At 38.1% G+C, this 25,143-nt stretch overlaps 1 protein-coding gene across 1 annotated transcript in view; it reads right to left on the bottom strand.

Annotated features, from left to right (window-relative positions):
* LOC121304438 (igLON family member 5-like) overlaps positions 1 to 22,262 on the bottom strand; it is a 45,586-nt gene extending 23,324 nt beyond the window's left edge. The window contains exon 1 of the mRNA XM_041235605.1: positions 21,699 to 22,262. Coding sequence (XP_041091539.1) covers positions 21,699 to 21,798 — 100 coding nt within the window. The 5' untranslated portion in view covers positions 21,799 to 22,262. The remainder of the gene's footprint in view (positions 1 to 21,698) is intronic.
* Positions 22,263 to 25,143: the final 2,881 nt, after the last annotated feature.

The raw sequence follows: 25,143 nt of genomic DNA, 5'->3' as shown, positions 1-25,143 counted from the left end.
TTTAAAAAACAAATTTACTAGCTTGTGATGCATTAGGGTGGGAGATCTATTGCCTATTAACCCCACCCTTTACTAGATACATTAGTATCCCAATAGACAATTGAATGGTGACCTGAAAAACGTATTAATGTTTTAATAACCAAGACCTCCCAAAAGAAGTAGTGCTAAAAAATGCAACAAATGCCCCTCACAAGACAAACCAGCAGGAGCGATTCGTTTTTGATTCTCTTTACCTTGCTGTAGTGTAGATGTGCATGTTATTTACCAGAGGTTCTGAAACATTGCACAACTGCAATTACACAAGAAGTCTTGAGAAAACTTTTCAGCCAAGACTGAGTTCAAATATGCATACACATAATTACAATGATATTATGCCTAGTTACATGTGTACATATTTTTTGCAGGATATACGTAAGTACACAATTGTATCAGAATAGGGTTAGGGTTAGGGTTAGGGTTAGGGTTAGAGATTGGTTTATATCATGCAAAAATATTTACATAGTAAGTACATTGTAACTATGCATAATAACACTGTAATTATGTGTAAGCCCACATGTATTTACTAAATAACTACTATGTAAATACATCGTAATTAAAGACACTTAATGTAATGTATTACCCCAAATTTGCTGGTTCGGTCCGAGTAGCAGATGCAAAGATGGCATATCACTGTAAGACATGAACTCTTGCTAAATCAAGTGCAGGACTGTTAGTCGAACCAGACTGCTTTGTACCAATACAAAGCCCAGCGTCGAGTCAGGCATTGAAGATTGGGATTTAGCAATTGAGAGAAGCTGAACTGACATATGCAGAGCACTCCTTCACAGCCTGTAAACATTATCCAAGTCACATCTCCCACTAGCACACAGTAATTAGACTCCGGGTATCAAATCAAACACTGAGGATGAAACAGGCTGATAACAACAATCCAGGAGATTATCCACTACTGCTGGTCACTACCCCCTACTATCCGGCAGCCAGATCTTTAGATAGCTCCCTGAAGAACATTCATGGATTATTCACGAAAGTAATACATTATCTTGAATATTCATGATGAAAGGAGAATGACAGCAAGTACAAAAGAGGAATAACATAATTTTAAAGGCCATAGTGTTGGACAAACCATGGTTTTCTGTGGTTCGAACAGTATGGCACATTCAAAATTGACCTTTTTTTTCGCGTTTAACAAAATAAAGTTTACCATTCCTTCTTCCTGGTTTAATACATGTCAGTTTCCCCTGAAAATGGGCCTTACTCTAGAGCAGGCTTCCCAAACTCGGTCCTGGGGACCCCCCTGTGGCTGCTGGTTTCCATTCCAACCGAGCTCTCAATTACTTAACTAGACTAATTGAACTGATAATTTGCTTAATTAGACTTTTTTACTTGTTTTCAGCTCTAAACAGTTGCAGTTCAAGTTACTTATCAAATGTTGTAGCTAACTTGAAATATGCAACTGTTCAAGAGCTGAAAACAAGTAAAAAGGTCTAATTAAGCAAATTATCAGTTCAATTAAGGGTCTAGTTAAGTAACTGAGAGCTCGGTTGGAATGGAAACCAGCAGACATAGGGGGTCCCCAGGACCGAGTTTGAGAAGCCCTGACATAGAGCTATAAAATTGATCTGTATAACCTGTTTAACCCTGTAATGCCCAAGCATTTTTTAAATTAGAAAAGCAAACTAAACTGTCTGCCAGGTTGCTAAACGCAGCGTAACAGGCAGTGCGTCGATAAGGCAAACATTTACTGTATTTATTTTTAAGTGATAAAAAAAAAAAGTATATTTACACTATTCTTTCAGAAATGGGAATTTTCACAGGGGGTACATTTCACGGAAATCCACGGTAATTGTTAAAAAATACACCCTTACCTATACACAGTGGCCAATCAAGCTCGTATTCACGCTTGGAATTAGATAGATTGATCAAACAGGCACAATCTTAGCTTTGTCTCTTGAAGTGGCTGTAGAGAATGGCTAAAGCTGATTGAAAACCACCTCCACCCACAAAAAACTTGTCTCTTGGGGAACACGCGACTGTTAGCTACTGGTCTCTAGAGAAATTCCTCTGTGCCTCTCACTTCTTCTATTACTCATCTCCCTCCCATGGGAACTGAAAAAGAGCTGCATTTCAATTCCAGCTCAATGGGGAAGGAAGTCGAAGCTGCTGTGGTGAGACCCCTATTAGCTTCACAGTCCAGGGGGTGACAGTGTCAAGCATTTTCCTTTTCGACGCTACAGCCTCGAATTCCTCTTCATCCCAAATGCAGAAGTAGGTTACAGTTAGAAAGCATTGGAACTGTCCCTTAAAAGCACCGAAAGGAACCTGAATATTGCAGCACATTTAACCCTTTCGGTGTTAAATATTTTTTTTTGCGAGGATATAATGTACAGCTATGGCTGAAAAGTTTATTATGTACTGTGAGCTTACATTTGATTATTTCTCCTTTCATCACCCAACATATTTAACTAATTTTGTTTCATAAAGTCGAATGAAACCTGCTGAATAATGTTACGACAACATATTGAATTATATGGCGCTTTTCCCATGTACTTAACGAAAAACTGACCCATTGACTGTACAAGAGACTTCAACATGTCCTATCACTGAAAACAAGACGAACACCACCATAGGGTATAATACAAAAGTTAATGCAAAAGACTATATTAAGAGACTTCAATATGTCAGCTTCAGCTTAGACTGGATCCAAGAACTGTGATTTTTCCATCCGAGTTGTAAGACATTTAATCACGTCCACCTGAAGAAGAGGTTTGTGAAGAATTGAAAGTGCTTCTATATCACTGTTAATGTTCCTCAAGGGAGAATTTTAACATTAGCAGAAGGTCACTATACTTACAGGTCCCTGCATCACTATGCTGTCTCCCGCTCTCTATCTCTATAACACAGACCCTCGCGTCTAGGTTAAAGCTGTATCTGACAACTGATTTTTATCCCAGGGTCACGATCCAGCGTGGCTTTCAGGGTTCATTGAAAGTTACTGCTGACTGCACGAGGAGGGACTGTAAAGACAGCTGTCAGATGAACTGCCCATTAGCCATTAACACAGGACCAGTCAGCCACTTCACAACAGCCAGAGTCCTTCAAACAAATGCTCCATTTTATAGACCTCATCACTTCATAAACTGGAAGCGCCATTCTTTTTTTTTCTGAGATTTAGAAAAGCTGATGAAGTTGAGTCATTGTTGGGTGTTGTTTTTTTTACTCTGAAGGATAAACTGCTCATCCTTTCCTAGAGATTAAATGGCCAAACGTTTTTCATCACTTAGAATTTTATGATTGCAACATTAGATATATTAGATACATAATTTAGATCTTATGTAACATTGCGAAATCAAAGAAACTACAAAATAACAGCAGTAATTGGTGTCAGATAAATGTTACATTTTTCAATTTTTGTCAGTTTTTTCATTAAGTATATTGAGATCTATAAAGTGGTACATAATTCAATATGTTAATGTAACATTATTCAGCAAGTTTCATTCGACTTTATGAAGCAAAATTAGTTAAATCTATAGGGTGAAACTTTTGGCCATAGCTGTACATAGATCCCCAGATATGGTTACTCTCAAAAACATATGGCGAAATGTGTTTTGTTTCAATTAGAGTTAGTAACTCGTTATGCCATTTCCTACACAAACTCACACACACACACACACACACACACACACACACACACACACACACACACACTGACCAACATAAAATACACACACATACAGATAGCTTTTCTCCTCCCCTGTTGGCAATCCAATAATCGATTCCCCTGGGGATAACAGACACAAAGACAAACAGACAGACAGCGTTGTTCCTCTTAGCAGTAGTAGTTCAGATTGATCATCACAATGCACATACAGACTGACAATGTACAACTATGGCCAATCGTTTTGCATCACCCTATAGAATTAACACATTTTGCGTCATAAAGTCGAATGAAACCTGCTGAATAATGTTATGTTAACATATCAAACTACATATCGCGCTGCAGTTTTCCATACAATCTGACATTGAAAAATGTGACATTTTAAACTCTAACATGAAATACTGTGCTACTATTATGGCTTCTGGTAGACTTTTTCAAATATAATTTTATGGTTTCTTTGATTATGCATAGTTAACTAAAAGATCTAAATGATGTTCTCATATATATATATATATATATATATATATATATATATATATGAATATTATATATATATAAATCTATATAATATAGATATATATATATATACTATATGATATATTAATAAATATGATGACTGTTTTCAATACAGAAATTCTGGGTGCTGCAAAACTTTTGGCCATAGCAGTAATTTCTCGCTGCTACAGTGTTGTCGTGGCTCTGATCGATTGCTCTGTGTTTAGACACACAGCGCTAAGCCCCCCCCCCCCTTCACCTGACAACTCTTTCTGTCAGATTCAACTTTTCAACCAGAGTGTGTCGCCATGGAAACAAGAAGGCTGCAACCTGGCGCGCTCCCAGACAGCAAAAGTGTGTGTGTGCCATTGCGTGAATATCAAAGTGTGTCTCAGTATGTGCCTTCAGCAGCAAGGGCAGTTTAGGGGTCCTTATAGCCTCAAGCAAAAACAAACCCAAGCTTGTTGCCTGTACCTCATCCTGTGCCATACCGATCACTTCATTCTACATTGAACATTACTGTTTAGACACAGTATGTGACACTAGACTTGGTCCTGGTGAACTAGAGGTATTGGCAGCTTCTCTGTCTGCAGTGCCCTCTATGCCTAGTATTTATACTCTAGTAGGCTCAGAGACTAGGAGACTACATTTTGTTATTAGTTGAGCTGTCAGCAATTACTCCATGCAGATGCAACCAACCACAAACTACTCTCATTTACAAGGTTACTGGGGTTAATTGTTTACCATATTTCTGGTTTCCCATACTTTCTAGCACATGCCTTATCATTCAGTCATTCTAAGCCTAAGGCCAAGTGGTGTTGCCTTAGCAACTCTACTTATTCCAAAGTCACCTCTAGCAGACTGGTTTAACATTACCAACACGTTTTCTTTCATATGACTACCAATACATTGTCACTCTACGTGGAGAAAAAAAGCAACAGTCAAATATTAAATACAGTCAAGATAAAGTAGGGTCCTGAAATTAGTTGTCGTTCTCAATGCTACCCATACCACTTACCGTATTCCTTCAAATTTAAGACGCCCTCGAATTTAAGACGCAGCCCGAGATACAACCTCAATTGCGCATATAAGAAAATGACGCATGGGGGCAGCTTGCAGCCATCTGCTGTCACACAGCATTACAGTTAAGCCCGGTAGACTTTTGCAATATCATTTTGTAGTTTTTTATTTACATGATGTTAAAGAAAAGATCTAAATTACCTTCATATCGTTTTTTAATTATGTCTCAATCCTAAAATTCTAGGTTATGCCAACCTTTTGGCCACAGCTGTATATTTTGGTTGGTTGTTTATTGGTAGCTTCAAACAGAAAAATAAACGGGTAGCTTTAGGCACCAAAACAAAACGCTCATTCACTATTTCTGTAAAAACATCAAGGAACGTGATATTGAGCTAGATCAACAACAAACACTCCTTTCTGTGCTTTCAAGCTCAATTTTCCTCGTTTTGTCTTTAGTGTCACGAACGCCGTTGAATGGCGGTGTGCAGTTATCATTGTGTACCGTTCATTTCTGCTTTATCTTCTCCGATACTGTATTTAATGCACAGCTTGCAGGACCCTGCTGGGAAGCGAAGCCCGGGGGAGATAATAAATTACAAGCTGTTGAGTTTAACACCCAAGTATAATTCTTTGGTGCATGTTGACTAAATTATTCCTTGTTGTCTGCAATGCACTCTGCTGTGTCAGAAAGAAAGAAAGAAAGAAAGAAAGAAAGAAAGAAAGAAAGAAAGAAAGAAAGAAAGAAAGAAAGAAAGGTCCAGTATGTAATATCATCATGCTTCGTTGACTACATGATGTTAAATCAAAGATCTAAATTATGTTCACGTAGGTTTTTTTTTAAATTATTATTTATGTCTCAATCTTAAAATTCTAGTTGATGCAAAACTTCTGGCCCTAGCTGTACTTCTGTGAAGACACCTAGAAAATTAAAGCACATTGGTAGAATGGTACCAGAGTTGGATCACATTTTGTCATTTAGTACCAAGGTTTAACAATGATATAAACATACTGCTAGCAAACATTATAATACTATTGTACTCAACCAGTCCCATATAATGTAGACAGTGTGCTATTTTTTATTGCAACAAGACCACTGAGCAATGTTTGTTCCAAATCCATTGTGTTGCCTTTTTGGGTAACGCTGTTGTATGCTAATAATTCTGTCAGCTAGTGTTCTTTTTGTTTGTTTGTTTGTTTGTTTCAGGGGAATACACTGGATTAAAATGGAAAACATGAAATAGAAAACAGAAAATCATTAGCCATCTATAGTATGTTTCAAGGTTATATAGAAAATCCAGGAGTCTTTTGAGTTCCACACCAACTCTGGGTCAATGGAAATTATTTTAAATTACCAGCTCTGAGGTAATGCGAGGAAATATCCATTATTCCATTATTATTTGGCTTCTTTGAATGATATATTGTCGAATGCTAGGTGTTCAGCGAGTCCCTGAGCTGGAACCAATGCAACTCTTTGATTCTTGAGAACGCTGTTGATAAAAGTTAATTGCAAAAATAATACAGTGGAAAGGACCTTCTGAACAACAGAATTCCCGGAGATCAAACAAACATGAAGAAGAGAAAGAAACATCAGAAGAAGCTGAGGAGTGGAGGGGACTGTCTGTGTCACTGGCATCGTTGTTTCAATATCATTTTAGGACTTCAGACTTCAAGCAGACTTCATAGGAGAAATCACTCTATAATGAGTTGAGCAAGTTGAAAGCCATCACTTCCTTGAGGCTCCACTTTGTACTCCTCTGCGGGGGTTCATTTGTAAACAGAAAGGTACCAGATCTTATAATTAAGGAACAGGAACAGCATTTTCATTTCCAGATCTTCATTTACAGCAACTCCTGTAGATGCTCTCATCTGCTGGTGGATTAGGGTTTTGTGCCTTATTAAGACTGTAGCCTCAGTAATTGTCATTCTTTTCCTAGACCATCAAGTCTGATCCATCAAAACTTCAATGAGTTGTGCTGACCTCACGCCTTATTGTTGGTGTTGGTAGCTAGATGCCCACCATTTTAACATAATCTTCAGGTTTGAACACTGGAGCGCTAGTTTTTGGCATAGCCCTAAATAAATGATTGCAGCCTCTTTCATTGAAATGTTTTTGATATGCAAGCCATCACAGGAAACTGAATTCCCTGTGGCAGATCATTTTGTTGTGGATTAGGTATATGCATCTGTATTGGAGAACTCTGGAATTGTAACATATTTCTTATAATACTTTACTGTGATGGCTCAGTTTTAGAAACTGTGCTGTAATTTTTGTCCACATATTAGGTTACATAATACAGCAGGCTCTAGAGAAACCAAGCTGCACAGGAGAGCACCCAATGGAAATGCGAGCACGTTGTCCAAATCCAAAGGCACAAAATCCTGTTGGAAATTACTTCTGATACTTAAAAGTAACAGTATGAAAAAAAAAATCCTGTAGCTTTTGATCCATAAGTCTGTCATTACAGATGGCTTAGGAGTTACGAGAGTAATGCTTATTATTCGACTGGAGTGAGTTCAGTGTGATTCATGTATTACGACTGTTGAACTGATCCTGTGGGGGTGGCTTGGCATAGCACATTGACGTTTTGCATTAAGAGCTGTAGATAATTCCCACAGGAGCTCCTTCACAGGCCAACGCTACATTAGGCAAACCAAATACACAGCCAGGGAATTTCCAGTGGAAATTGTGAACTGGGATAAAAGAAAGGACTTAGCTGAAAGCGTTAAGAATATGGGGTGCATAGGTTCTCCCAAAATGGTGCCAATAAATTTTGATACCCCCTATTAATTATAAGTAGTGTGCGCATATTCCTTGCCACCGATGGAAATATAAAATGCATCCATGGATATGATCCTCAATCTATATATATATATATATATATATATATATATATATATATATATATATATGACACCTTCAGGCATCTTGTAGAGTCTAAGCTATGTTGTCAAGTCTGGTCTTAAAAGATGCCAATGATTCTGCTTCCACACCCTCCCCTTGTGTAAAGAGGTGTCTCCTACCCTCTTTTCTAAGTCCTCCGGTCCCAGTTTCTGTGCTAAGCTTAACGTATTGGTTATGGTTATTTTAAAGTCCATCAAATCTTCCCTAATTCTTCTTTGCCATGGGCTAAAACAAATCCCTGTCTTCATAGCTCATTCATTTAAGCCCTAGAATTAGTCTGCATGGACACTCTCCAAGGCCACAGTGTCCTTTTGGTAATGTGGTGACCAGAATTGAACACAGTTTTGCTGGTGTGGTGTGTAACTGCTACATACCCCAGAATTCAGTTGAATTATATATATATACATTTTACATTATTTTCTACTGTCTTCTGTAAGTTACATTTTTCATGAATATATGAATTTTGGCATTTCCCCAAAGACATTAATGAAACATATTACAGAAGCATGAGGACTCCTTCTTCTTGAAACATTTGCCTGTGTTTTTCAAGGGAATCACATGTTCAATCTTTCAAAAAAAAAAACTGTTCATTTTGGCACTTTTCCCCCTAGACGATACTGGAAAGTAACATTTATATTTTTCCTTGTAAAAACGAGTTTCGGACATCTAAGCTTTTCTTATAAAATAATATTTAGTAACCAGTTGTAAAAAAAAAAAAAAACCTCTTTAGCTGTAACAGCCCAAAATCTATACTGTACCGCTGCGTCAAAATGTTTCTCTTAGAAGACACTGGTAACTTAATGCTCTGTGGTTGTAAAATGCTTAAATAGAGGTTTAAAAGAACACTAGAAGTTTTCATTATGACACTGGCACAATAGAGAGCTGCTGTACAGTACGATGGTGAAAATGGGGTTTTTATAAGTGTCTGCTCCACAACCAGGAACTGCAGCAGTCAGTTGTCAAAGCGACACACACTCAAGGCTTTCTATATCCTTTCTATTGGAAAACACTCACTGGCAATAAGAAGTAATGGAGCAGCTCCTACACAGAGGTATTGGCTGCCAATATTATCTATGCAACGGGTCAGAAACTTAAGAATTAGAACTGTTGCACAATGCAACAAAGTTACGCCTAGTGCAGCAAGCCAGGCTTTGAAAATCTTTGAAATACAGCGTGGACGTGCATGTATATACATGGCGAAAATAAAGTCGAATGAAAACTGCTAAAATAAATGTGATGTTAATATACTGAATGACATGCCACTTTGCAGTTTTCCATAGACTAAACAAAAAACCGACAAAAAAAGAAAAAAGTGACATTTCGAAAATCTACCATGAAACGCTGTACTACTACTATGGCTTCTGGTAGACTTTTGCGATATCATTTTGCAGTTTCTTTGATTACATGATGATAAATAAAACAATCAAAATTATTTTCATTGATTTTATTTGCATGTGGAGCTACAGTCTTACTGGTAAAGCCACATCAAAGAAGACATCAAAAATACTGTTTATATTGGCAAAAGAAATATTCTGTTCACATGATAATCCTCATGTCGCTCCTGATTAGTGTTTATTTATTTATTTATTTAAATTGCAGTTGTGAAATATTACCTGAAAGACAGCATAAAGAAATAATCATCGATAACCGTGTAGATAGACAATTTGGTGTACAATAGCTGTCTTTTTTTTTATTATTATTTTTTTTAATATGCTTTACCATACCTATCTGGGCTTTACGATGTTTGCCTGTGATTTACCATGCTTTCACTTTAACACTTTGCTGTGCTTTCACTACGGGAAGCTTTTACGAGGGTAGTTTTAAGGGTTGAGATTGGGAAGACAAAGAGTCTTTCCTCCTAACTTAAGTTTCAAAGCCATGAAATAGTTCGACAAATATAAACAAGCTATTAAATTGACATTTGAAAATACTCTTTCATGAAAATGCTCAGGGCTTTCAACGGTTTCTTTAACGTCAGTCTAGGTTAAAGACCCTAGAGGAATACATCTGCCTCACTGCAGTAATGCTGGATCCAGGCAATACAGAAAATAAATATATGAGATATTAGTGCAGCCCTGAGGGTCTTGTATTTGACACGTCCTTTAATTTGTGAGTTCAAGCTTTGTGTGTTGGGAACCACGCTCAAAAGGGTGCTGTTATTGACATCTGTTAAACCGAAATACTTTGCAGGGCCTTTGCAACACTGCAGGCTGTCTGCGCCAATGACCTTGGCATTGACCTCGGACTCAATATGGCCATCATGAAACTTGTGAAACATCAGGAATTTCGGCAGCGCTGGATAGCACCCGACTGAAGTGTCTTATATCAGTCACCTCGCGCTCAGATCTGAGACACTGCTCATGACTGTAACTAGGGAAAAAAATAAATTATATTGAAGAATATAGGTCAGGGCTTGCTTTTGCACAACACACACATCTGTTACATGTGCACGCATGCATATGCTTTGAAGACAGCAGTAGATTATTACGATGTATTCATAAACGTTTGGGTTCACAAATCCTGATTATCACCACTCTTCCATTTACAGCAATCTAACATTCAGTAGTACAGAATTGAACAAAGCCACTGAAACAGACTTCTAGTCTCATAATGTATTCCTCAAACGCTGTTTTAACTAGACATGGACAACAAAGAAAGGTATAGCTGTTAATAGCAATATCCATCTGCCACAAATCTCTGGTGACGTTTGCTTGCCTCCTTTTTGACTGAAAAAAGGTCAAGACTTAAACAAGTCCAAGTCAAACAAATGTAATCATATTTCATTTTTGAAAACAGACGCTCTTTTACGAATATGTGGCAGAAACAAACAAAATGGTTTCAAGCACAGCTAACGTTCTTGCTGTGAATGCATGTCTCCCAGTACAGTCAGAGGAAAGCCAAGGGGTTTTAGTTCAGTTGAGCTTGATTCCTTGTGACACTAGCTGCTGTGCCCCTGGCTAGAGCTAATTCAGGAGCTCATGTCACTACCAAGACCCCAGTGTACCACCCACGCCAACTCCCTTCCCATGTAGTACATTGAGCTGGGGGGCGGGCAGCAGACTGGCGCACAGTCCCAAGCCAAGGAAATGATCAGCACGGTTTAATACATGTTGATACGAAAAGGTATTAGGGTACCTTTTCAGTAGGGGTAGCACTACCACTATAGTCATCAGCTGAAAGTGCACACTAGCATCGAACTAGCAATGTCAATTATTGTATTCAGCTGCTTGAATTCATTGTGAAGTTTGCACTTCCAGATGGACAGAAGTGCTGTTGCAATCTGTTACAGGTAAAGGAAAAAAAGACGGTTTAAGTATCCACAGCTCTGACCAAACGTTTTGCATCACCCTATAAAATTAACTAAAATCGAATGAAACCTGAACAATGTTACATTAACATATTGAATTACAGGGAGGGGCTCCCTAGTGGCACATCCGGTAAAGCCTCTCCGAGTCCAGGCTATTCCACTGCCAACGTGGACGGGCGTCCCTTTGGCACTGCCTGGGGGGGAGGGGGCCAGGGTGACCTCGGCTCACAGCGCACCAGCGACCCCTGTAGTCTGGCCGGGAGCCTGTTGGCTTGCCTGTAAGCTGCCCAGAGCTGCGTTGTCCTCCGACGCTGTAGCTCTGAGGTGGCTGCATGGCAAATCTGCAGCGTGTAAAGAAGCGGTCGGCTGACAGCACACGCTTCGGAGGACAGCTTGTCTTCGCCGAGTCAGTGTGGTGGTGGTAGCAGTGAGCTGAGCCTAAAAATAACAGGCTATTCTAAACTAGGAAAAAAATAGTAAAAACAAACAAACAAACAATTGCCGACTACTAAATTTTGGTTAAAAAAAAACAAACAAACAAAACAACATATTGAATTGCATATCGCTTTGTCCATATACTTCACGGGAAAACTGACAAAAATTGACATTTCTAAATCTAACATGCTATACTACTATTATGGCTTCCAGTAGACTTTTGACATACTATTTTGTAGATTCTTTGGTTACATGATGTTAAATTACATATTTTTTTTTTTAATATATATATATATATATATATATATATATATATATATATATATATATATATATATATATATATATATATTAATTATGTCTCAATCTTAAAATTCTAGGTGACTTTTTATCTAATTTAGTTAGCGGTTGGGTAAATGACAGCTATTCAATGGGTCCTCTTTGTCTAAATAGATTTCTACCAAACAGAACCTCATTTACTTCACACCGTCAAGAAAAATAGAGGCTCTGGTTAGATCGAACCCGCCCCGTTCCACAGAAAACGGAACAGGCACTTTTGAAATGTACTTACACATCCCAGGGAATATGACAGGTAATTTCAGCAGCTATTCTTGAGCCCAGAGAGACAGATCTAACAACCGCTCAGGGGAAAAGACAAGGGCTGGTGTGCAAGGACTAGCTAACAACGCTGGAAGCTATATTCAGACAGGGTCGTTTGAGATTACAATCGCCGTGGAATAAGCGAATAAGCACATTGGCCCTGACAGCTTTGACAATTTTATATATCACAAGGTGGAGAAGTGCATTACTTTTGGATCCTATTTGACGGTAGGGTAGGCAAAATCTGAATTCATTCTGAAATGATGAGGCAGAAGGTGTTTCACTGCAATGACTACAGGTGGTAATTAAATCCACATGAATTAACAGGGCTGATTTCATAATGAATGACTTCAGAACTCAGAGGATATTCAGGCATTATTCACTTGGATCTCATTATGAATAACCGGCCATGGTTTTGAAGTGCTACCAGAAGTTCAATGACAAAAGTCATTTACACTACTGAATCACATGCCTGACGTGGACTCAACTTGATTTGATATCCTATACTCGTCCCATTAAGAGAAATGTGTCAAACTTTTTAATTAACACCAAAATAAATGCAAATTAAATGTGCTTCTGATATCACTCCTAACAATTCGTTCCAGTCTTGGTAGTCATTATTGCAGTAACCCATTTTGAATGGGAGAAATGAAGAAGAAAAAAAAACACCTCTCCCATTTACTCTCTTTTGGTAGCAAATGGACCATATGCAGTAAGAGCGATATACGAATGCCTCCATTATATCATCATCTCTGGAGATCACCCACCACTTTCAGGGGATAATAAAAGTGTTTTTTTAACAGTTTCTTGTACAGTGCTTGTAGTTAAACTGTATAACCCAGGTAAACAGAGGGTAATAGGGGGTCACCTTGCCTCAGACTTTACCCTGAAAAAAAAAAAAAAAAAAAAAAAAAAAATCCATATTCATTCATATTTGATTCAGCAAAGACCATATTATGATTTTTTAATGAGGCAAATTCCACCTTATGAATATTTAATGAAGGGATGTCTATATGATATCAATGAGAGAAACACTAATTGTTTTGAATTTCACTGTCTGTCTGCCTGCATCAAATTGCTTTCCTCTCTAGGGGGGAGGGGGGCACTAACAGTGTTTTTCACCTGCCCTTGCATACTAGCTTAGTTTATAACATGCACTGTATTCACTCGTGTTTGCGCTAAGTTTCGCTGTGCCCCTTAACCCATTAAATGCCATTGTCCTCACTTGAGGCCAGGCTACTTCGTAATTTTTTGGAGCATTTGTAACTGGCATCTACCTGTTATTTAAATTTTCTCTTCAACTATATTGTTATGATAACTTACTCTAATTTTGTTAACTGCTAAAAGTTGCATCCCCATGTAATATATCAAATTACATAAATACAGCTTGTGGTCAAAGAAAAACTGGCAATGCTTTACATGGTCTGGAATTGCTGTGTATTTGTATAGAAGTTACATAGTGAATACATGTGCACGTATGCATAATTACAATGTTATTATGCATCGTTACAATGTACTTAATATGCAAATCTTTTTGCACGATATATGTAAGTGAATAATTGTATCAGAAAAGGGTCAGAGGAGTTAGAGTTAGGGTTAGGGATAGGGTTATATCATGCTAAAATATGCATACATATAAGTACATTGTAACTATGCATTATAATGCTGTAATTATGTGTAAGTACACATGTATTTACTAAGTAGCTATTATGTAAATACACAGTAATTAGAGACACTGAATGCAAAGTGTTACCGAAAAATGTATTTGGTACTTATTGGGTTAAACTTTAAGATTAACAGACGCCATAAGGACTTTTCAAAAATGCTGTTATGGGTAAATAATAATAATAATAATAATAATAATAATAATAATAATAATAATAATAATAGTTTAATGAACCAGTGATAATGGCTGGGTTTTCACTGCCCCCAATTGTGTTGTAAAATCTTTGTTTCAGTGTAATACCCTAGTTTAAAGGACCTGGAATATGAAATATGATTTGTTTCACATGTCACATTTAATTGCCTTTAATTTCCTGAATCTTGCTTGACCTGGTCTTGGTTGACATGTCAGCTTTAGGGTTTAGGGACAAGCTCAAAGCCAGTACAGTGTCAGGCTTTGCCATTACAGTACAGATGAAAACAGGGCCTTACTGCACATCGTTGTTAAGAAAATGTATTTTAAAGCTTCTGTAAGCATTCACTAAAGCCGATATCACTCTGTGCATTTCTCAAATATTTCTCAGTTCAAAATATTGTAATTATAAATAATACTTTATATATATATATATATATATATATATATATATATATATATATATATATATATATATATATATATTTTTTTTTTTTTTTTTTTTTTTTTTTTTCCTTTTATTATATTTGTGGTAAGTTTTGATGTAATTTTGCGGTCAGAATTACATTTGTGGGAAGCATGGTCTAGGTTTAGAGAGGGCACCATTGATGAATGTGTCTGGGGTTTCTCAAAGGAAGGAACAATTCAATCCAGTAGCATTTAGTCCGACTTTTCAATGGTACAGGACACAACGTGGCTATAAGTCTTACCCCATGGCATTTAGCTGGGTGCACGGCTACAAGGTCATTTAATTGACCTACTTCATGAACTTTAAGTGCATATTTTGTAATACTACCATGTTGCATATTTAATAGCACCATATTAAACCACAAGTAGTTTCACATGTCTGTTTTTTTATGATGGATTCTGTTGATTCAATATTGAGTTAGTACTGAGCAGTTATCACTTTGTTCTCCGTATCTGTCTTTGCATGTCTGTAGATTTCTTGAGAAAGTTATAACTGCTTCGGACTGAGCAGTCTTTCCTTCCATTCAAATCGTGTGACAAAATTTCATCTTGGCTGGTCCCACCTAAAATAGAGAACGAATGCTACACCCAGTCATTCAGCAGCGTTGGTAAATGAATCATACTTAGGATACCACTGAACTCGTGAGACAGATTGCTCATTAAAACCCTTAGCAGATTTTTAAAGAGGAGACCATTATCTATTCGGTGATACCAAGATATTTAGTGAGCAAGAAACCTGAGCAAACCTATCAGGAAACAAACTCACAATCCCCAGCTGTAACTGCTTTCCTAGAAAAATCAAGGGAAGTAATGTTAAAACTGTACAATGCACTAGTAAGATCTCATCTTGAATATTGTGTGCAGTTCTGGTCACCTCGCTATAAAAAAGATATTGCTGCTCTAGAAAGAGTGCAAAGAAGAGCGACCAGAATTATTCCGGGCTTAAAAGGCATGTCATATGCAGACAGGCTAAAAGAATTGAATCTGTTCAGTCTTGAACAAAGAAGACTACGTGGCGACCTAATTCAAGCATTCAAAATTCTAAATGGTATTGACAGTGTCGACCCAAGGGACTTTTTCAGCCTGAAAAAAGAAACAAGGACCAGGGGTCACAAATGGAGATTAGACAAAGGGGCATTCAGAACAGAAAATAGGAGGCACTTTTTTACACAGAGAATTGTGAGGGTCTGGAATCAACTCCCCAGTAATGTTGTTGAAGCTGACACCCTGGGATCCTTCAAGAAGCTGCTTGATGAGATTTTGGGATCAATAAGCTACTAACAACCAAATGAGCAAGACGGGCCGAATGGCCTCCTCTCGTTTGTAAACTTTCTTATGTTCTTATGTTCTTAAAAAGGTCACAGTACCATTCTACTACTGACATGTCTTGCTATAAATCAATTGCTGTTTCCATAATCTGCGCTGGTAGTGTAGGTATTGCACTGCAGTAAATCAGATCACATCAACCTTTGGAGCAACAGTGTTATGCCTTTACATTTCTGTACCATGTCGGCTTAGCCAGTCCCTGCGTTTCTGCCCACAATGTCATGGGAAGATACACATTTAAAATATATTATACAGTGACCTGGAGAAAGGTACAGCAGAAGGAATTCCAGTCGCACGTCATGCAGAAGACTGAGAGATAATTTAATGCATAAAAGTAATGCTAATGAAAACGTGGCTTAGTAAAATCATGACTAATGTTCAATAAGATTCAAACAAACGCCTATTGGTGCATAGCTTCAGGGTCTGTAGTAAAATACAGATTTGCTCCATACAAAATCCTGTCATTTTATTTGTCAGTGCTGGGTGCTGTAAAACAATACAAGCAGAACCAATGACTCATCTATTGACCAACTTGATTCCAGCAGTGTTTGAGGTAAATGAGTCCTGACAGCCATTTAAAATGGGTCCAGTGTATGTTTTCGTAGTTCTCAAGGTTGAACCGCTAATCCAACTTGAACAAAATGTACACAGTTACAAACGTTGGGCCTATTAATTTATGCTTACCATCTTTCCGAAAGGCACAGTACAGATATGTTCCCTTCGCTCACAATTATTAAATTACATTTTTAGAAATTTTTAAAACAGTCAGCGTGAACTACATGGAGTTTGAAAAGTTGCCCTACCAAAACTTTGAAAAAAGCATTATGCATTATAAAGAGATCCACAGATAGGAAACTTAACATGGTACAATTAAACAGGCAGTGACTGAAGGGAATATACTGATATACAGGTACACAGATACACTGTCTACAGGCACTCCTCTAATGCTCAACAGTGTGTCCTGCTTTCTGGAAAAGTCCTCCTTGTGGATACACTGTGTAAAATGGGCTAGGATCAGGTTTAATCATTTAAATGTCGCTAAGATTTGTGTTTCGCTGTTGAATTTTTCTCTGCCCTCAGTCAACCATGGTTTTCTTACGCAGTCATCAATCAAAAAAAAACAGGTAATTATAATCTGATCTTTGCGACTCAGTGTTATTCTGTATCTGTCCACTATTAATCCCAATAACAGCAACAGCCCATTTACTGAGAAGGGCTAGAGGTCAGAGCTAAAGACTGGAAGCCCAAAGACCCACGATTTAGCCCTTGATCCACTCTCAGCGTGACACAGGGACGAGCACACTTCAGTCGAGTGAAACGCAGCAGCACGGGGAGATAGGGTGACGCAGCTTGGGCTATGACATGTTACCTTTCCGTCTCGCAGTACGAAGCTGTTAAACACGTCTCGCCTCAGTATCAAACTGGGAACGCCTACAATCTACAATCCAATCAGCAACCGGACGTTACACAAGGTCAGCGATTCCTATATGTATTTGTTTTATTCCCATTGTATTTGTTTTATTATTACTAACAGATACATGTTAGATAGATCTTACAATGTACATAAATAATCTGGACCAGCATTCCAGTTGATTCAGAAAGGAGACAAGCACCAATAGAATGACATGAGCGACTTATTGAATTGACAAACGTGCCCGTAAATGATGACGTTGTTATTTGAATTTGGCCCAACGCCTTGCCCAGTGGAGCTCACTGGCAGGCCCTATGCTGGCAAAATTATGACGAATTAAATATATAGATGAAAAACGAATGCCAGTGGGCAAGACAAGTGACAACTGAGGCCACCTTCCCCCTAGACAAAGCATGCTGCAAGGTGGAGGCAGGGGAGGAGGGGGATCAAACAAACGAATGATAAGGGGGTGTAGATGAAAGAGGGTATATATATATATGGTTTGATAATTACATATTTGATTAAGGGGCAGATTCTCCTTTCTGAAATACAGCCAAGTTTCCAAAGAAACTTGGGACCAATGGAATTCATGCTTCTGTTTTTTTTTTTTGTTTTGTTTTATATTTTTTTTTATGTGAAGCTGAAAACAGTCAGTCTTGTTGCTGTAAGATCTTTGTGTTCCGTTCATGGTCACAATCTGACAGCAGATGGAGGACACATTGCCAGGAGGTATTGATTCAGAGCTGAAGGTTATAATCAGATTTCTTTATCTGCTCATCCTGTAATTATGTGAAATCCTGGCAGCAGACAAAATGGCCCTGTTTTCAATATAGCACCCAAAGTGTTGTTTTTGCTGTTCTTGTGTCAAGGTTTGAAACAGCGCAATTGTTGCTAAAGGTGCAGCGTCATCTTTCAATGCAGATCACACATCACAGAGTGCAGAGAGAGCCGGGGCTGGGGGGTGGGGGTGCGGGTGGGGGTTTGGGAAGCAGGCAAAGATAAGCATCGTGTGGGTGTTTCTGAACAGATTTTAATAAAGGGTCATTACTCCCCAAACTCATGTTATCTTTTTTGTTTTTGTTTAGTGAGATTTGTTTTTGTTTGCTTTGCTCTCCCTCTTTCCCTCTCCCTCTCTCTCTCTCTCTCTCTCTCTCTCTCTCTCTCTCTCTCTCTCTCTCTCTCTCTCTCTCTCTCCTCTCTCTCTCTCGGCACAACCATTAGATACCTTTGTGAAGGGAAAGTGTGTTTGAAAACAAGTCAGGTAACAGCAACCCAACAGTGTATATATTGACTGATGCAAACCTCCATCAGTATGTTGCTTTGCAGAGCGAAGCCAGCGTTGCAAAATCAGAGAGAAACGCGATCAAACAATTTCCAACTGAACAGGTCGTGGCCTGCCGAACAGTCTGCTCCAGTGAACGCAGCCCTCTGCCTCGTACAGAACTGTGTTACAGAAAATCAACTTCCTCAGTGCGTGGAAACTGCATTCTCCTCGCTCATGCAAACACCATAGGACTCCGGGCTCTGCACAGCCACAGATAATGAACACAAACACTTTGAATCGCTTTCTTACAAGCTGTGCACAAGCTCAGGAATACTCAATTCTCAGGGTCCAGGAGGCACAGTGAGGTGACGTTTCTTAGGCTGGGCTGCCTGGTCATGTGGTTGAGGCAGAATCACTTGGATCTTTTAAGATCTTGACAACATTCAGTCACTGGGAACCAGAGGAGAATAGATGGGCATCTCATTTGTACATTTTCTTGTGTTCTTATATTCTTATATTTTGTATTATTATTTTTTGTTGTTGTTTCTATGGCAACATTCAATGTAAGGTTCGAACTGCTTGCCACAGATATACGTAACATAGGCTACATCAGACCACTTGGATTGGCCACTTTGGATCAAACTTCCTTTTGTGTTGCTGGCAATACACAGCTGTGCACTAGAGGGTGCTGGTGCTTACTGATATAAAGACTCTAGCCTCTGGCCTCCTTGTCAAAGCACCTTAACACAGACATACTAAAAACGTTTAAAAACACAATATTTAAAAAAGGAAAAAAAATAGCTTATAGTAACTTGTCCTTTTAGTCATGAGTCATGACAGATCATGATTTCACTGATATTCATGAGTAATCCTTCACCCTATTGCATTGGCAGACCAACACAGCAACTACAATTAAATGTGTTACTGTATTTTTTTAATTTATTTTTATTTATTTTTTTAAAGCACACACGTAAATCAATATGTGAAGCACGGGCAAGCATCCCTGGCATTAGAAATATAATTGTATTGATCTCATCAATAGTGCCTTGGAAAATCAAAGCCGTTTTGGCTGATTGAAAGTCCTCTTCAATCTGAGCTAATCTCACTTAGAGATGGATTTGTTTAAAAAAAAAAAAAGTTTTACCGGAGAAAAAATCCTTTTAAGATGAATCATCTTTTGTTAAAGGGAAAGAGTCCTTAGGGGATCACATATAAGACACAGGGGTATTGAATTGAGCAAGGCATAATGCTACCCTTATGCAATTAGATGCAAAAGATTCATTTAAACAAGTTCAATTTAAAAATACATAAGTACATGAATACTAAAAATAAAACATCCACTCTATAGATATTAAATCATAGAATGGAGATCAAGTCAGTGGGGGGTTGAAATGGTCGAGAAAAATGAATGAAGGAGGGCATTGTAATTTGATAGGGAGTCACATATTGCATTCAATATTGTCACAGCTTCCACTATTCTTAATTGTAAATTAAAGTGTTTGTGGCATATAAACAATGTCGTTCATCATTAGCACCTGTTGTGCATCTACCTGTTTTGAATGTGCAGTTGTGAAAGAAACACATATTAACATAACATATATATATATATATATATATATATATATATATATATATATATATATATATATATATATATATATATATATATATATTATTTATAAACATAACAGCTGGTACTAAGTTAAATACATCTCTCTGTGCATGCTTTCTGACTGCGCTCCACTTCCTTGGTTGTTTCACTTTGAGGGTGTATAACTGACCCCAACACACACACACACACCCATAGACTATAGCTTTGTAATGGACAGCCTAAGCATTTTGACAGTACGTGTAAAAGTAACACCATGCGATAGCATCGAACCAAGGGCCAAATAAGAGGTGAACAAGGAAATGAACAGACTGCACTTAAAGAAACGTTGCTATTTCACAATCCCATGTTAATACAGCAGGCCTATATTCCATCCCCTTGGTTCCTACAAGGCGCTGAAGAGTGCTATTTTTCAAGCATCCTCCTATGTGGAAAACATTGTGTGCTTTCCCAGGAAATACAGTAATGTTGCAGTCCTGTGCTGGATCACTTCCTAATATGCATCGTTATTTATGTTTCACTATAACGTCGTTTTAAACAGAACGTATTACTTCTATCAGCCGTGTGATACTGTCTGCAGCCGCAAAGCAAGCTGCATTCAATTAGCACCGCTGGTAACTGAGTCGTAATCGCTTAATTTGATACATTATTTAATGTCGAATCGATGACAGCCGCTGCTGGTCGATCCAAGGCGACAACGCAGACGTAGGAAAGCGTGACCATGTCACTAGCTACTGACTATGTCACTTCTCTGAGTCCTAGCAAAAGACGTGCAAATGTCTTTGCATGTCTATATGCATGTATATGTGTTTAATACAGACAGCTCACACACGCACACACACACACACACACACACACACACACACGCACACACACACACGCACACACACACACACACACACACACACACACACACACAACAACAACAACAAGACGATGCATTACCAGCTACTCTATACCCGTGCTGTTATTGAGTGGGACCAACGCAAATTATAACGCAGCCCAGAGATTTCACGCTGTCACCGTGTCAGTCAAAAGCAGGAGAAGCGAGTCATCTAGTATATTTGCCAATTCGGTAATAATAATTTAACAGCCCCAACACAAAAACAACTACTGTAATTGTAATTGACAGATACGCACTGCAAACGAGTTGAAAGATTGAAATATACAATTATGAAGAAAGGTATCATCACACAGAAGCAGCGGCTCAATGCACACGGTAATTCAAGCAGTACACCCACCCACCTGCCCCCGCTTACAATACAGTATTAGTATTCATCCCAAGCAACGCTATGCTAGGTTACAGCAGCTATAGTGTAAATATAAAGAATACAAGAATGGAAGGACTTACCTTTTGTAAAAACAGCCAGCATCATTCCTAATAGAGCGTTTCGAAGCGTGGGGTCATTCATTTCCTTTAGCATGATTTTCTTCTTATTAAAATTTGTCATATATTATATATTTATACGTATATATTTTTTATGACAGCCGCTGCCCGGTGTTAATAATAATAATAATAATAATAATAATAATAATAATAATAATAATAATAATAATAACCTTAGACAACGTCTTGTCTGTAGAAGATTAAATTATGTTTATTTTTTTTCCCCCTCCCACGTAAATCAGAATAGTAAGGAAATAGTTATACACACACCCCCGACCAGAAAAAAAAAAGAACAATGTGACTTATATTTGGTATATTATATATTAGCAGAACAGCTTATGTCCCATGAGTAGGATCCCATGTAATAAAGAAAGGTTTTTTTTTTTTTTTTTTTTTTTTTCTGCAGCAGTAAGCTTATAACACAACACTGGGTAGATCCTGCTGTAGCCAAAATATATTTTTTAGTATTCAACCCGTTTCCAGCACGACACTGGCATCCTGTACCACAAGCAAAGGAAAACGAAGCGATGTATTAGATTTTCTGATAGACAGCGCAAGGGAGGAGGGCTGGCCAATCTGCAGCCTGAAGGCGGTGGGCGGAATTCCGAGTGGTTTAAAAATGTTCCAAAGGGGATGGGCCGAGGAAGTAGATAAACCAATAGAGAGGCCAGGTGGGTGAGTCGGAGGCGAGAATGCTGTTGCTTGACTCGGTTTGATTTATCGCTTGGAGAGCGTTGCTGCAGTGTTTCAGATAGACTGAAGGGATTCTGGCGTTAGGCAGACACGGGAGAGAGGGGTTTTATAGAAAAAGGAGGTGGTCTTGAATTATAACTAAGAGCAAAAGCCTAGGCTTCAGATTTTCTCTACCAATGGTACCAAATTTAGGTTGAACGACGATAATTGCATTATATATATATATATATATATATATATATATATATATATATATATATATATATATATATATGTGTGTACAATAAAGGACACACACATCATACAGACACAGCAATGTGGGATCTGGATATAGCTGGCGTGTATGATTCGTTTACCTTTAGTGAAATAAAGTATTCTGAAAAGCTATTATTGTTATGTGTTCTACATTGCTATTACCTATGTAAGAGGACTGTCATACCTGTGATTTTCTCCAGCTGACAATCAGGCAAGAGTCGCCCATCACGTGACTCGCGCCTGTCGCCACTGTTGTGAGTGGTAGTGTCCATTTTATCGCAGGACAAATCGCATGGAGCCCCTTAGTTCTGTAACTGCCATTACCAATGCTTATCAATGAAGTATAATTAAGATCAATGACTCATAATTGAAGCATAACCATATTGCGTGTATTGATTTGAAGGTAAAGCCCAAGGTTACCTATTTCTGCTGGGAGGGGGTCGTTGTTGTAAGTTGGAAGAGACGTTGTTTCGGATTGCAAGAGATGCAGTCTTTGATTGTTTTCCTGAACATGCCTCTTCGAATTACTCTGCCACAGACAACACACAGTCAGGCTTCTCTGTTGAAAAGGTCAGTAGATGCATTAAGTCTAAGAAACTATACCGTCGCTTCCTTATCCCTTTCGCAGCAAAAGAAAACCAATTAACCTCAGACAAGAACTCAGTAAACATGCTTAATCTTCCCTGCAGTATTCAGTATTGCTCTAGGCATGTTTTTTAAATAACATAGACTCAGACTCAAAAAATATACGGTACACTTTACCTTACATCTCTGTAATTACCTTGTGTTTGCATAGTAGTTATTTAAAAATAATTACAATGTATTACCCATAATTACAATGTACTTAGTGAATTTTAACATGATATAACCCTAACCCTAACCCTAGCATCTCAACTGGAATGGATATGTTGAAGGCAAAGGACTCAATTCACATAGCTGGGTTCATTATTGTCTTATTTTCAGCCTTATCTTAAAAAGTATTAGAAACTTTTTTTTTGTTGTTGTTGTTTTAAATACGTGTTTAATTGGTGTTAATATGATCAGCTCTAACTCTGCCTTGTTAATGAGTAATTGCTGCATGTTTCAACAGAGTTGTTCTTGTGTCTTTAACACCAATGCTGTTGGCTTACAGTTAGCATAAAAATAGCTGTTGGGTTTATCTGTCTATATACCTGTCATGTGGCTAAATATCCTTCAGTTACTTTTATGAATGCATCTGCAACGCAAATGCATTCTATTGCTATGGACACTGTGTATCCTTTTAACCCTTTGCAATCAATTTATTCAGCTCCTGTCGGGTGCATCAGGTCCAATTTATTTTACACGCGCGGTTTAATTTTTTTTTTTCAGAGTAAAACAGGTTTAAAAGGCACTGTATAGCAAAAGGACACTCAGTACTGCATCTCCAGCCAAGCCCCACCCCTTGTTCACTGTATTTTTCACATACCTCTTTATAGACGTGCATACTGATAAATCCTCTCCTGATCACTCGTTTTATCACCAGACTCCTCAATAATGTGATCCAAGTCATTATTTTATTACTATAACATCTCAAAAAGCTCTGCAAATGTCTGATATTCTCTGAGCGCTGGGTGCAGAAGCAGCTCTCTCCTTTGTTTGTGTCCGTGTTATCTCTGTGGTGCAGGGGCTATGTGTATTGCTCAGAAACGCCCACCTTTTTTTTCAACTTCATTCGGCTGCTATTGGTCTTACTCAGCCATTGAAAGGTTTTGTCAGCTTTTTCCGGAGAAAAAACGTCCTGGAAAGGGCGAATTGCAATATTGGACCTGATCCGACACTGGACTGCAAAGGGTTAATCACGCCCTGCATCACTCTTGCACTTGTATCCACTTAATCCCTTTGCCGTGCATTTTCAAAGCATACTAAAACCAGAGGGTTAAGTAAAGTTGTCGTTCGTGTTAATGTTAAGGCACCACAACACTGAATTACCACCTGACACTAAGGGCAAAGCAAACACTTCATGAAAGATCAAAACAGACACAAGACAAACTAACTCTCTGTAAATTGGGCCCAGTGTTGACATTAAAATATGTACAGTCAGCATCTATTTGTAGATTTGGCTTGACAGCAATTTTATAGGAAGTATTCGAGGTGTAGCAATGGGAAATAATGTGTTTGCAGGAGAAGCCACTGCTATTAAATTGTGTGAGTTTTAGTAGGTTTCCAATTGCTTAATTGTGGGGACATTTATTTAAAACACTAAAACTAAAATTACTATAATGTAGGCTTTGCCATGTAAGCTGAGATTCAGTGAGGTTTTGGGTTTTTTTCTCTCTGTGAGAATGGAGACGAGTTTCATCTCTAGTAGGTTTGTAATGTATTTTTTTTTTATTGAAATAGGCATGACATATCTCAAAACGTAAGGTGTAATACAGTACGAAACCAAGCAAGTGAAGTGAATTGTACTGTTCTGTCAAACCAAACAACTGTACCTGCTTGT

This window comes from Polyodon spathula, chromosome 37 (genome assembly GCF_017654505.1).
Source record: "Polyodon spathula isolate WHYD16114869_AA chromosome 37, ASM1765450v1, whole genome shotgun sequence".
Lineage (NCBI taxonomy): Eukaryota > Metazoa > Chordata > Actinopteri > Acipenseriformes > Polyodontidae > Polyodon > Polyodon spathula.
The sequence above is the reverse complement of the archived record's forward strand: the minus strand, read 5'-3'. Positions and strand labels throughout refer to the sequence as shown.